Source organism: Vanessa cardui, chromosome 19 (assembly GCF_905220365.1).
Source record: "Vanessa cardui chromosome 19, ilVanCard2.1, whole genome shotgun sequence".
In the NCBI taxonomy this organism is placed as follows: Eukaryota; Metazoa; Arthropoda; class Insecta; order Lepidoptera; family Nymphalidae; genus Vanessa; species Vanessa cardui.
In genome coordinates this window covers 12,879,511-12,895,318 of record NC_061141.1, presented here as the reverse complement: position 1 = coordinate 12,895,318, position 15,808 = coordinate 12,879,511, and the positions used below count along the sequence as shown (strand labels likewise).

At 35.6% G+C, this 15,808-nt stretch overlaps 1 protein-coding gene across 1 annotated transcript in view; it reads left to right on the top strand.

Annotated features, from left to right (window-relative positions):
* The window catches only part of LOC124537826 (lutropin-choriogonadotropic hormone receptor), a 59,333-nt gene that overhangs the window by 17,668 nt on the left and 25,857 nt on the right, over positions 1 to 15,808 (top strand). The window contains exons 2-5 of the mRNA XM_047114749.1: positions 2,090 to 2,161; positions 2,793 to 2,924; positions 12,136 to 12,276; positions 13,156 to 13,227. Of these exons, the coding sequence (XP_046970705.1) occupies positions 2,090 to 2,161; positions 2,793 to 2,924; positions 12,136 to 12,276; positions 13,156 to 13,227 (417 nt within the window). The remainder of the gene's footprint in view (positions 1 to 2,089; positions 2,162 to 2,792; positions 2,925 to 12,135; positions 12,277 to 13,155; positions 13,228 to 15,808) is intronic.

The following is a 15,808-nucleotide window of genomic DNA, read 5'->3' as shown; positions in this document are numbered from 1 at the left end:
GCAGTAGGGATATTAGAAGACTGATTATGAACCGTTATCTACGCGGGCGAAGCCGCGGGCGACCGCTAGTAATATATAAAATAAAAATTGGATAAGAAACTTTAAAGTTAAACGGTTTTATCTTATGTGCACTGAAAAATAGAAAATAAATAAATAGTTATTACCTATCAACGTACGTAGGTGGACCCAGTTATTACTCTCTCTGATGGTAGTGGTCGTCATAACATGAACTATGTCAGCGGCGGAATGGCGGTTCATGAAAGAACACTAACACCAGGTTTTGCTTGGTAGGTAAAATAAGCAGCCCATACCATAACAATTAGGTATTTTGAACTTCTAGTTCAGAAATATTTTAGTACTATGCAGAATAGCTTTTAGGCATATCAGACTAAAATAAAAACGTGGGGCCCATCTGAAATACTATCACTGGCCTATTAACTATTGCAGTAATACTTTCTTCTAAACTAAGTGTGCATTACATCGACTTACTATAATCGTAACCGGACATTTTGACAATCAATAACCAGCCGTGGCGGCTTCACCAGAGAATGCGGAGCTCATGATCTACCAAAGTATAAAGATATGCTTTGTCATAGGTAGCCTGAGTTAGCGATACTCAAGGCCGAGAATCGCTAACATGCTCCTCAGAATTGCTCCGTTACCTTCCGTTCCGTTACTTTCATGGATTCTATGCTCAGAACCATACTAAACTTTCACTAACTACCCTTGAAATATATCCTTATAATTAAAAAAATCATCAAAATTGATTGGCACAATTTTGAGTTATTCACCTATTTATCGCGCGCATACATAATGCAAATTTAAGACTTATATCTTTTTCATATGGATACCATGATCAGACCCAGACTAAATTAAAATGGGACCACACAGGAAGCACTAGCTTTCAAAAAAAAAAAAATATCATAATCGGTCCACCCAGTTAAAAGTAACAAACATAAAAATATCAATACAGACGAATTGATAACATCCTCCTTTTTGAAGTCGGTTGAAAATAGTGTTTTCTTTCAAGTCGGTTTTCCTTTTTATTAATTTTTTTATGTATGTGCATGAATTGTAAGACAAAATACGTTCAAAACCGGGTTATATGCATTCATATTTATTTATTACACAATTTGCCATTCAAGTAGCGCATGTAGTTTTTGTGTAAAATAGGAAAACCTATTTGAGGTCCTTCTACGCTATGACGTATTTCCTTCCGAACCGATGCTAAACTAACTAACTTAACTATACTATATTCATAAAAGACTTTTATCCCATCAAAAACATAAATGTAAAATGAAATCCAAGTACAATATTAAGATGGCTTCAACGACAAAAGAAGTGAGATGTAAATGGGTGCCAAGTACAATGGTCAGTCCTGAATGTATTTATAAGTACATAAAACATAATTTATTTCCATAACTTAGGATAATATGTTGTAATTTAATGTCTGACTTGGCTAGTTCTCATATATGAATTATTATTTGTGATGGCTAGTTTCTACCGGTAAGATAAAATTTGAAAATAAAAAAATGAAAACCGACTAGTTACAGAATTAGAACTTGCGAAGGCTATAATATAATTCGTATATGAGAACTAGTTTTACAAGTTTTTTCCTTTATATTCGCCTAATTATCTACCTGTATTCCAAATTTGAGCTTTCTAGGTCACTAGGAAATAGGAAATAATTCTAATCTATAGGTCAATTAGTGAAAATGAAGATTTTTGGACATTAATATCTAAATAACCGTTAAAGATATGAATATTTTTATTGAAATTTTAAGTACATAAATATCTTGCGCGTCTCAATATATAAACTAAATCTGACAAGTTTATGTCAAATAGTTTTTGAGTTATGAGGGGGTCAAAAGCTCCAAATGGTTCGCGTAATAAGCACACGGTGCTGCTCGCCAATACTGTTACTAGTACTTGGCTCTGACACGCTGCCGCGTGTTTAGATCTGATCCTAAATACATATTATATAGATGTTGATGTGCCAAAAAATAGAACAATATAGAAGCAGTCAACATAAATCTTAGACATTTGTCATGTATCTAAAGTGTGTATCTGTCCTTGCCGCTTGGATCAGGGACGTGTCCAACAACAACATAAGCGCGCTGCCGTCGGACGCACTGCAGCCCGCCGCCAGCCTGCGCGACCTGTGAGTACCGCTGACACACATACTCAAACACGCACACACACACACACGAAATTACGGCAGGGTCGTTACACTTATACAGTAAGAGTGGACTCCTTGTGTTGCTACATCACCACATTTGCCGGCAAGCTTGCAAAGCAATGAGCACACTTATACTGCAAATACAGTAATACACTAGCAGTGCTCGCGACCTTGTACACGTTGAAATTTAACAAAAAGAAAATATTATTGCAGCCTAAGTCACTTCTTATTATATCAGTTGTCTGCCAGTGACAGTCCCGACAATATCCGTCGAACCGTTCCAAAGATTAGCTGAAACGAACAGGCAGACAAAAATTGTAAAATATACCGTGTATACATATATATTTATTGACTAAAAAGGGCTATTTTAATATTACAAATAGACACTCCTTTTTTTAATATATGTGTAGATTATAAACCACAAATCAAAGTTTTTAATTCTTTGTAGATTCGGTCACCACAACTTATCTACTACTAAGGTGCTATAAGTGTTATAAACCATTTCGTTGTCGATCCTCGCTAACCTCGGGCTCCAAAATGTTAATCCCCTGTGCCGGTAATACACTTTCCTGACTCATGTAATCTAGTTATTCTAATTATAATATATTTCTAGAAACCTATCGGCGAATCGGTTGGAGCTCGTGTCAGCGGACGCTCTGCGGAGCTCGGCGCTCACACGGATATGGCTGGACCGTTGTGGGCTCACGCAACTTCCTCTGATGAAACTCCCTCGATTGCATTACTTGTAAGTATTCACACTAAGACATGGAAATGAACTATAACCAGCTTTAAGTTTACTTTTAAAAGTTAAATCATTCAACCGAATTTGAAACCAGCCTATCCAACCTTTTTTATTTTTATGGAATAGGTTCGCGGACGAGCATATGGGCCACCTGATTGTAAATGGTCACCATTACCCATAGACAATGACGCTGTAAGAAATATCAACTATTCTTTACATCGTCAATGTGCCACCAACCTTGGGAACTAAGATGTTATGTCCCTTGTGCCTGTAGTTACACTGGCTTACTCGCCCTTCAAACCGGAACACAACAGTACTGAGTACTGTTATTTGGCGGTAGAATATCTGATGAGTGGGTGGTACCTACCCAGACAGGCTAGCACAAAGCCCTACCACCAAGTAAAACTATTAGGACCCCTATAGATTTGTCATGTCTGTCCATCTGTCTGTCCTGGGTCGTTCTCCGCCGTTTCTGCGCCGATTGCCACGAAAATTTGTGGAGAGATGTATACTTATAATCCAAAAATTGGTTTTTAAAATTATCGAAAAATAATTATGTTTTTTGCCTTTTTTATTTAAGTTTACCTATTGTAATAAAGCCGGGTATGAATTTTTCAAAATAACTTTTAAACTGCAATAATATATAGCTTATGTGATATTATCGTTCGCTGAGTGGCTACAACAACATTTGGAACCGTTAGCCAGTGCTAAGGCGCAATTAATTGCTGACAAAGTTTAGCTTATATTTAGTCATGGGAACGGTACTCCTCCACCTTAACGAAGGACCCATCACGTGTTTACTGGACTCATATTATTGTTACCACAACACTTCCTTAAATACATCAAAATATATGTTCGCAAATCTGAACCAAAAATAGAGGAGGTCACGACGAGTGAATCCCTTTTCTCGGAGGCATTCATAGAATTTCATCAGGTTGGAGCTATATATTTAGTTTCGTGTTTCGTATCAGCAGTCAAGTCAAAAACTTTCTTTATGAATCCTTAAGGGATTATATAGCTAAAGGACCGAATATAAAAACGGACACGAATACGTACACAAAAATGTGAAATCGAATTTTGGAATGTTCATTCAAATAAACAGAGCGGAAATATGCGTGCGTAACTGAAATTGCAGCTCATAAACACAGCATATCTCACGCCGTTACTCCTACGCATGTGTGCAACGTGTCAGTTTCGTCGGTCACGGGGAAAATGATTTGTCATCTTAACTGTCAAAATGATGCAACAGAAGGGTTGCTCTTCATCCGCAAGGCTGGAATTGCTTTAAGAAACGTGATGAGGGACTTACAGAAATACCGCGAAGAACAATTACATCACAGTTTCTGAGAAAGAGATACGGCCTTTAAAAATAATTATCAAACAATGTAAGAATAATATAACTATTAGATATATGTGCCTAATCATTTAATGCGGGGATGTACCGACTAGAAATACACAAGTGACGAAATTAAATGAAAAAAAAAATCAAATACTACCTTCTAATGTCCATATATTTTGATCAAGTTATCGTATAAAGCTAAGGGAAAGTGTTTTGGGCCATGATTGTTTAATTACTCCTAAACGCAGAGATTAATGTGTGTGTTATGTTATGTCACACTTTTGATATTTGTTAGCATTAAGAGAACACAAAGAAACGTGAAGCCAGCGACCGCTCGCTTTCGCGTTATCCCGTCATATATTACTTACTTGATAGATCGATTATAAATTATTCATGCAGGCCGTGTGCGGACAGTTTTTTCAGCTATGTAAATCCTCGATATTGCCTCGTCACCGCCGCGCCGCCGCTCGACGCCTGTGCCTTTAATATCATTCAAATTAGCTCCGCTCTATTGAACAAACCCGTCATTTTTCTTTTCGAAATAGAATAATATAATCTACTAGCATTATTGCTGAAGAATATTTATATGTTTATCGATTCCTTCTTAATTTCCAATAGTTTGACAGCGCTTTTCGAGAATTCTGTAAAAATTCCGAATTGAAGCAAACGAGCGAAACAACTGGCAAGTGGCGAAAAAATGAATACTTCTGTGGTCTATTCTCGTTGACAGACGAAATGTTGCGATAGATACGAATCTGCAAGCGATCGGAAATTAAAACAACCGGTTTAACGCTCTCATTTTTGGAGTCGGTCGAGAACTTATTCTTAATAATTATTTATAGAAATAAATGAATAAACTTCAAGATAAAATTCCCGCGTGAAAATGTTTTATTAAAAATGTTACAAATGGCCTTCATATTTTATGCCGAAGTTTAGTGATGACTTCACAGGTTACCCACTTTCATGAAAAAATGCTACAATGAGTTATAGCGATACTCTAACTTAAATAAAATTAAGAGAATGGTACTGTCGGTGTACCATAAAAAATATTTTTTTATTTTAGTAAATATTTCAAACTAAAAAAAAAACCAAACACTCGAATATTGCTTTTATCTTCGGTTTGAATCTTCTTAGTCTAGTTAGTGAGCAGGGTTGAGAAAAAATAATTTGCCACAAGTTAGCCGCGTGCCGCGTCGCAGAGGTCGTTAACTCGCACCCGAGTGCGGACTCGAATACATTTATGTGACGTAACTCGCAAGTAAGTATGAATCAATCGAGGCCGATAATTAACAATCCGTATGTGCGCCGCCGGCGACTAACAAAGAGCCGCTCCGTGCTCGCGAACGACAGACAGACGGCAAACAAGGTATTAAATCTCTGGAGAGATGTTGTCACGAGAGTTGCGGTAACGTCGAGAGACAGAGTAATGTCAAACACGGGACACGCTTGTTTGCCGAGTCAGCGACGCATAAACAGGCATATGAGTAGCTATTATAATGTTTTAATACAAAAATTTTAACAAAAAGAAAAACCGACTTCAAACAAAACACTATTTTAAAACAAATGAATATGCACGAAAAAGTAATAAAAATAATTGCGTATTCAACATATTTTTTAGAGTCTTCCTAAGTTAAATGAAATGAAAAATATTAGACTACTTAAAAGTCGATTAACGATTATATCATGTAGTTATAGTTATTGGTATATTTGGAGCCGGTGTCAGCCACGGTGCCCTTGCCCCAACAATCAAAAGAAAGAAGCGATACGAGCCCCTTGATTGATCCAGTATATTATTGTGTAAAAGGTAATTTGTAAAAAACATATTTGTTAAAGTATTCTCGTATTGTTTTTTGATAGATATACTGTAGGGTTTTATTGGCTGACACCGACTCCAAATATAACAATAATTATATATTATTTTTATTACTTTTTCGTGCATATTCATTTGTTTTAAAATAGTGTTTTGTTTGAAGTCGGTTTTTCTTTTTGTTAAAATTTTATTTATTTTTTGATTTTAAGTGAAGCTGATGTTGACTAACTATTTTTTTTTTTTAATATGGATAGATTAAACGTTCCGTTTATATGAGTCAGAAACTACTTCGAGGACAATTTCAAAGGAAACTTGCGAATAAAGCAAAAATAGACTTTCGAAAATGCGGATTTAATACGTCACGCGGCGTAAACTACAAGGATCCCTCGAAAGAGCTGTAATCGAACTCAGCAAAAAAACTTTGAAAAAGACCAACTATATTTCGTTCATCATATGACATCACATCACATACACAAAATTTGATTAAAGATAGTAAGAAATTCTGCCCCATATCGCACCCTAACTGCGAGCCGTATAGGAGTTCCATCACTACATAGTATAAAAAAAAGTCGCTTTCTCTGTCCCTATATCTTTAAATCTACGCAACGGATTTTGATGCGGTTTTTTTCAAAAGATAGTGTGATTCAAGGGGAAGGTTTGTGTATATAAAACATGAACAATATAGTAAAGAAACACTGATAATTTTAGAAGTTTGCGATGTGATGTCGTATATAAACAAATTCTGTAGTATATTTAGTATCACTATTGCACCCGTGCGAAGCCGGGGTGGGTAGCTAGTTGATTATAATATTCGACTATGATAATTACATAAACATAACCACATTACGGAAGGTGACTCAAATATCCAAATAACCTATAAATAAAAGATTCGACCGAGTATCGCTAACGTGCTCCTCAGAATTGTTCCGTTCCCTTCCGTTCCGTTACTTTGTCATGGATCCTGTGCTCAGAACCTTACCAAACTTTCACCAAATTACCCTTGAAGTATATATTTTATAATAAAAAAAGAATTATCAAAATTGGTTAACGTGATTTTCAGTTATTCACCTATTTGTCGCGCATATATATAATGCAAATTTAAGACTTATGTCGTTTTCACATGGATACCATCATCGGAAAAAAAAATAAAAAAATGGGACCCCACGGGAAGCACTACCTTTCAAACAAAAAAAAAATTATCAAAATCGGTTCACCCAGTGAAAAGTTATGAGGTAACAAACATAAAAAAAAAAAAAAAAAAAAAAAAAAAAAAAAAAAAAAAAAATACAGACGAATTGATAACCTCCTCCTTTTGGAAGTCGGTTGAAAATAAGTGCTAACAACTAATTAAAAAAAATGTCTTAATATAAAATAATCCGTCTGTATTACTCGTATTTATTATTTTTGAATTTATATATATATATATATATATATATATATATATATATATATATATATATATATATATATATATATATATAAGGTAAAAATACAAACATTTCATAAAAAACGACAAGGCAAAGAGTCATAATATTTTATGCCACAGAATGTTCAAAAACCACAGTACGCTAGCTAAATCAAAATAAAATAAACGTAAGTTCCAATTTACCTCGCTGATCAACTAATGATTATTAGGAAACGGACCAGGATAAATAAATGCTGCTTTCAGAGATTATATAGATTTTTATTTTTATTTTTATTTATTTTTATTTTATTTTATTTGGGAAACAAACAGTACAATAAGTCTTAATATTAACAAATACAAATTAAATCACAAGCCAATCAAGTTTCCACTCATAATAATTAAAAAGAAAAAAGATAATAATTAAAAGATTATTCTTTTTTAATCATTTTATGATTTTCTTTGAATAAACTCCTAAAGTAAACTTAACCTAAAGTTAACTTCATCTAGTTTAGCCATTATTGTTACGTTAGATATTGTAAGCACATTATTTTAAAAAAATTGATATACAAACGTATACGTACTAGTAGAATCAGTCACCTACATAGATGAAATTTAAAAATACATTACAGCAAAAAGCGTGTTGCAAAATTTATTATAATAATATAATACCTGTCATAAATCACCTGACTCAGCTTTAGAAAGCCAGTCGCCGCAGACGGGCGTAATCGGGTCCACTTTGTAGCTTTACACGAGCTTAGCTGAAGCTCTAATTCGTTTTATGTTTAAACCAATAAACATAAAAACTGAGCAATCGAATTTAGCAACAAAAAATTAAATGCTGAAGATTTGATAATAATCTTTATTTTTTTTTATTTGTAAGACATTCGATTTGATTTCAAATGACGTCGCACAAATCTTACACAAACGGTCACCGTGTTCTCGTGCAGAACAGTCTCGGCACATCGATCCCGTCGGCCGCCGACTCAGTCGACTCGCATCACACACACACACACACACACATTACGAGTATAATGAATTACAGCATAACGATGCTATTGACATTTTGTCAACAAATTTGTATAGAAGTCGGTTGAAAATATAGAGAAGCTTCATATTAATAAATAAAAATTTTAACAAAAAGAAAAACCGACTTCAAACAAAACACTGTTTTAAAACAAATAAATATGCACTAAAGAGTAATAAATTAATTGCGTATTCAATATATTTTTAGAGTCCTCCTAAGTAAAATGAAATTAAAAATATTATACTACTTAAAAGTCGATTTACGATTATATAACGTAATTATAGTTATTGTTGATTTGATGCCGCATGTATATGCGGCATCAAATACATATATATATATACATAAACAACAAGGTACCACACTCGAAAGAGCTGTAATCGACCTCAGTAAAAAACTTTGCATAAGAGCTAATATATGTCGTACATCATATGACATCACAGCACATACAAAAAATTTTACTAAAGATAGTAAGAAATTGTGCCCCATATCGCACCCTACTGTGAGCCGTATAGCAGTTCCATCACTACATAGTATACAAAAGAAATGTTTAGTGAACCTGTACATCTTAAACCATTGCACGCAGCGAAACTGGTGATATGAACTGTAACAATAAACAACTAATACTTACATTTATATATTTATATATATGTCTATAATTTTTTCTATATTTTCAATGACACAGGAATCATGAGGTTGCGTGATTAATAGCCATGTTGCTATGATTAAGTCCTTAAAATTTCCAAAAAATTTGCAAAACAATTTAGTATAAGCTGGCTATACCATAAGTTTTAATTTGAAATCCATTTACAATACCAATCAACCATATCAATACCAATCATTGAATACAACACCGATAAAATATTGGTGGTCAAGTTTTATTAATTTAAGCATTTCGATTATGGCAGTACGAAGTTTGCCGGGTCAGCTAGATAAATTATTATTATTATTATATTATTATCTTATTATATAAGATAAATTATTATTATTATTATATTATTATCTTATTATCTCTTGAATGTTGAAAGAACTATTTCCTTACTCCTAGTAATTGAGGACTTACACCTTCCATCATCATCTCAGCAGTATAACATTATGATTGCCAGAAGCAAATACCAATAGAACTTCAGAAAATATGTAAAACGCGGTACATGTGTCTATAAAATTTGAGGGTTTCCCTCGATTTCTCCAGGATCTTCTCATCAGATCCTGATATCCTCATCTTGGTACCATTCCAGGAGTATCTGCATTCAAACTAAAAAAAAAACATCAAAATCAGTTCATAAATGGCGAAGTAATAGGCGAACAAACAAAAAAATATATACATATACGTACAGCCGAATTGAGAACACTAATTTAAAAATAATATAATATGCCTGGTGATAGATAGTCGAAGACATGGACAAGTCTATACCGATGGTTTGACGCTGGGAAAACAAGGAGACCTTGCTACACGGACCTGGCACTTGTAGCAGCGCTACATTCGCCCGTACGCCCGTACGCCCGACGCAAAAAGCGAGGGGTTATCAATTTAGCGTGTCTGTGTATATGTCTGAGGGATCGCAGCTCCCAAACCGATGAACTGATTTTCTTTTAGTTTTTTTTGTGTCATAGATAAATTTATCCTGGATATTCATAGCCATTTTGCATGAAAATCTGTTCAGCCGTCTGAATATCATCAGCTCTTTAAAAGTTGATGAGGGGTTACCTTCCATATGTCCTATCCATTCGAAATTTGGTGCCGTATTACTTTAATGACTTTGAAAAAACATATGTTCCAAAACATACTCTTTAAAGAGGAGAGGAAGTCTTAGCCTAGCAGAGGGTTTTTTTCTTTTTTTAACAATATTTACTATTTACTTGTGATCAATCAACAACAATCAAAAGGAAGTATTCGATATGTTACCTACAATGTGCTATATCTTTTTAAGAGACCAAGATTGCCATTTATAGTCTACGTCTACCGATAAATGTATGTCTACGATGGTCCACAAAACACACGGCAGCGACAGAGGGCGAGGAGCCGTATGTGTGACCTCTGCCGAGCGCCGAGGGTCGCGCGCAAATGCAAATGTGATGACGTGGAGCCGCGAGGCCGCGCTAAGCGCTGCAATCGCCTATAAATAAAACTTATTACTCGATAACGTAACGCATCGATGTGTGCGTGCGAATCGCCACATGGAGCTTTCACACGACACATGCAATCATTTCGCAAGTGCGACACGGATGCAATTTTGATGATAGAAGTAAGGTCGCCGGATACGCAGACGTCGATGAACTCAAGGTCTTCAGCCGTGTTCATTCTAAGTAAGTAGCGGTAAAACGACAGGCGCGTAAACACTGAGGAATCGCCAACATTATTTGCCTGTTATGTTATTACAGCGCGCTCTGCCAGGCGCTACGCTAAACGTAATAAATAGCGCTACTTATGTCGGCAACAGAGACGCAGTGTCGCCGAGCAAAGGAAGCCGCCCCTCGCCCAGCATCCAGGAGCTTTATATATAAAAACATCGTAATTGATAGCCCTGGGTAGTCTCGAAGCTTATTTGTCCACGTTTACTGACATTCGCACTACCACATGATGGTGATTATGACATTCGCACTGTTATGATGAAAATAAAAAACATCTAAATGTACCGCTCCTGGGCAAAGAGGAAGCGAGCCTCTTCTTCTTTGCAATTTTTTCAACCTGAGAATTGACTTGTCTCTTTTAATTTTTTTATCCAATTTGTAGTTTGTGATGTCTAATAAACGCTAAAAATGTATAGGCCACACAATGTTTACCTCTAGTAGGTATTTGTAAAATTTCGTCCGCGCGATGCAAGCGCTTACCGATCATTCGATCGAGTTGAATCATGCGTGAGGTATCTTATTTGATGTAAGACTATTTACGATTTAGTTTAGATATAATTGTATTTTTCCTTCAGAAGATTTGTGGTGACAATAATAATGACTATTTGCTTTGTTTTATCTATTCAAAGGTAGTTAATGACAGATTTACCACACACGGGTTGTAAATTACCTCTACATTTTAATCTTCAACCACTTATGTTAATGTCCAACTATATCGTCCAAGTATGTTTTGTGCGCATAAACGTATGAATCACACGTTGTTTTGACCTTCACGTACTTTAAACTAATTGGAAAGATATTTTAGCCTTTCGGCTAAAATATACGTATATAAATATAAATTAATAAATAGTAAACGTTAATTTTAATTATATGGGATAATTATTAACGTTTACTCTAAAAGCACTTTAGTCCTCAAACAAATATTCCTCAAGAACTATTTACGCGGACAATTATATTTGATTTTATTAACATCATTTTTCTCTCCCTTTTAATTTCTAAAAACATCCTTCTTTTCTAAGGCGGTTAAAAAAAGTAAAAAAAAAGCTACGCTTCTCGGACACAGCTAGTTAATAAATAAAAACCAAGGTGTAGTTCTTAGCTGTCATGTCCAAACTTCAAAGCAATGGAACCCAAAATTAGTATAAGTTTAATGTTTAGAAATTATCAATAGATAACGTAGAATGAAACTATCAATAACATATCATATTTATGATGTTATTCCTGTGATATCAGGTTTACATATATTATGTGAAATAAACAATAAAGTATCACAGAAGTTATTCGCAGGTCAGCGGAGGATAACGACATCCCAGAGCTGGACGCGTCGTCGCTGGCGGGCTTGGGCGCGCTGCGCGTGCTGCGCCTGCCGCGCAACCGACTGCGCGCCGTGCCCGCCGCGCTCGCGCACGCGCCCCGCCTGCAAGCGCTGTTAGTATGTGATACGCTCCGCCACCCTCGTGCAATGCCGACAATATTAACGTTTACCAAAATTAAACAAATTTAAAGTAATTGATAAAAATCCCTGGTGGATTCTGAATTAAAATTTAGTTAGTTTAGTTATGTTAAGCTTTCGTTCCTAAGCTCTAAAACAATTTTAATTACATTATATTTTACAGTAGCGCAAAATTCAGAGAACATTTGGTTTATTTTTGTATAATATCATTTGTAATAATTTCTTAAACCTTATTAAGTAATAGATTTTAGCAAATCGCGATACAATCTCTGACGCCTAATAAATCAATGCAGGATAAAACGATGTGCTAAATGAACCCTGTTATGATATATAGGCATATTTATAACATAATAAAGATTTTTTTATTATTATTAAACTTAACTAGCAATACATACACGCATACTAGGCCACTCGCTCGATGCCTATCAGCAGCGCCCACGCGCGTGCGCCGGCGCCATGACGGCATTAAGGAGACATTAATAACATACTGAATTTATACGGGAAACTGCACGACAAGTAAATGTGTCGACACAATTTATTTTAAAATTAAAGTCTTAACTAAAATTAAAACAAAATGAGTCAAGTCGTACCTACTATACAGGTGATTTAAAAACTCTTAGCGATTAGAAATGTCAACGCTGGCGTAAAAGTTTTTTATATAAACGAAGTCTACGCTAGCGCTCGCTGTCTAGTGTACTCTCATTTTCCGCGGATGTGTGACAGAATAGTGAATGTGATTAAGCCTTTATAAAATCGTGTAACGTATAACGCGTATTAATCACATTCTTAATATCTTTAATATTATGAATGTGAGTACTATACCACTAGATTTTCCACTACCAATATGTTTGCAGCAACCTAGCCGGCAACCAGATCAGTGAGCTGGCGTCCGCCTCGCTGCCCCCGCTGCCCCTACTGCACACCTTGTGAGTATAATTAGTGTTAAACCGCGCCCTAATATACAGTCAAATTATTATATTTTTTTGTAAAAAAAACTGATTTCAAAAATACTCCTGTGACTTGCAATATATTTCAACCAGAAACTATCTAATAATGTCAATCACTCCAAGCAGCCTGTCAGTCAGTTAGCAGGTTGTTAATCTTAGGTATCTGGTAAAACCTCCTTACCGTTTGGCCCAAACTATTTACCATGTAGCTACAGAATGTTATCCCTCAGACATATACCGTTCCGGACTTTTTTGAAAATCTTCTTAAATTGTACAATACTGTATCACATTAGTTTGATATATCTCGTAGGATTCAGCCAGCTTTAGCAATGTAAGAAAGAGTCGAGATGGCCCAGTGGTTAGAACGAGTGCATCTAAACCGAAGATTGCGGGTTCAAACCCAGGCAAGCACCGCTGATTCATGTGCTTAATTTGTCTTTATAATTATTTCATTTCGTGATCAGCGGTGAAGGAAAACATCGTGAGGAAACCTGCATATGACAAATTTCATAGAAATTCTGCCACATGTGTATTCCACCAACTCGCACTGGAACAGCGTGGTGGAATATGTTCCAAGCCTTCTCCTCTAAGGGAGAGGAGGCCTTTAGCCCAGCAGTGGGAATTTACAGGCTGTTGTAGTTGTTGTTGTAGCAATGTAAGCACAAAAAAATGTGTTTATTTACGACATCACTGTAGAAACCTCTAAAGTAATTAGTGTTTATCTACTATATTGTGCATGTATTATACACAAGAGCCTTCCTCTCGAATCACTCCATCTACAAAAAAAAAACCGCATCAACATTTGTTGCGTAATTTTAAAGATATAAGAATACATATGGACAGACAGCGACTATGTTTTATACTATGTAATGATGATTCACAGATCGTAGGGTCAGCTAGTATGTAAGATATTGTGTTATATCAGTAACCAAAACTTATGGAATGAAGGCGTTATCATGAATGGTTACGTTTTTTGATGTATAAGGAGCACAAAATGTATACAATCACAGGTTGCAGTTACTGTACAGTAGTGAAGCAATGTCAAGAACGTTAATACGTAAATGTGTCAACTTGCCACGGCAGTCATTAAACCAATTCATTCCAACATCCATATCCTATATTATAGCTTTAATGGTACCAATATAAAAATAATACATTTTAATAAGCAAGCACATTTCGAGATTGAATAACGTGTGTAAGTCGAGTGCGCGCTGCGACATACAGGGGACATGTGAGGGGACGGGGTGGAGGGGAGGAGGGGAGGAGGGCTTGTGTAGAGGTCCTCAACTGTACGAGTCGTGGCGTGCGCGAGGCTGCCAGTGAAGGTGAGCGAGTGACGAGCCTGCGAGCGGCGCGCAGGTCGGTGATCACTCACGCGCCCGCGCCGTACATTGTACCCAAACGAAATTACGTAACTCCATCTTAAAGTCAGGCTTTAATAGAGGGCGATGCGTGAGCGACCAGTACTATATATTGGAACACAGCTTTATACCATGTAAAGACCTCTTACTGAGTGAATGAAATGTACCAATATTTCTGTTTTACTTAACTAAACTATTGAATTATTAATCAAACTACACGTCCTCAGACTTAAAAGATATAGATGCAAGCATGATGTGTTATCGTTAAATTCCCATTAATAAAGCAGATAAACGGGCCACAACCTCTCACACCCTTATCGGGCTATTAACCGTCGCCCCAGCCTTCAACGCGGTAACTACAATGTTTAAATGAGTTACGATTAATCTTCGATCGTCGCCATTCAAAGAGGCCTCCAACAATACAGCTCGAGAGCTAGCGGCCGGCTCGTGTAGTGTTAGTTTGATATTCAGAGTTAAGTTTCTCTAATGCCACCGAGATAACCAATAAACGGTGGAATAATACGAGGGTTATCTGAATAATACAATGGCCTAATGGAGATCCCATTTTGGGACGTAACGCAATACGAGCGCCCATTACAATAGTCGTCTCATGATGATATTATCTGAGTTTTTATTTATTAAACTGTAATTAAACTTCTTTATTATATATATTTACAATTCTTTTAGCGTCATGTAATAACTAATAAATCTTGTTTTAGGTCGTTATCAATCAAAGCAATGATACTTATTAGAAACAGATTAACAGGTCACTTACGTGTGTTTTGTTAACTTTTGTCCAGAGCCTTTAAACATCCTCAATAATATGGTGCGTATTATCACCACGTCGAGAAAAGTCTTGTCTACGTAAACGTTTTAAATTAATTGTTTTGTTTAACTAACTAGTAATGTTTCGGGTTGAATATTTAAATTTATCAATATGCCAAGTTATAAATTAAAATTTTAACAAAATGAAAAACCGACTTCAAACAAAACACTATTTTAAAACAAATAAAAGTAATAAAAATAATTGCGTATTCAACATATTTTTTAGAGTCCTCCTCAGTAAAATGAAATGAAAAATATTGGACGACTTAAAAGTCGATTTACGATTATATAATGCAGTTATAATTATTAATATATTTGGAGTCGGTATCAGCCAAGAAAAGCCTACAGTATATCTATCAAAAAACAATACGAGA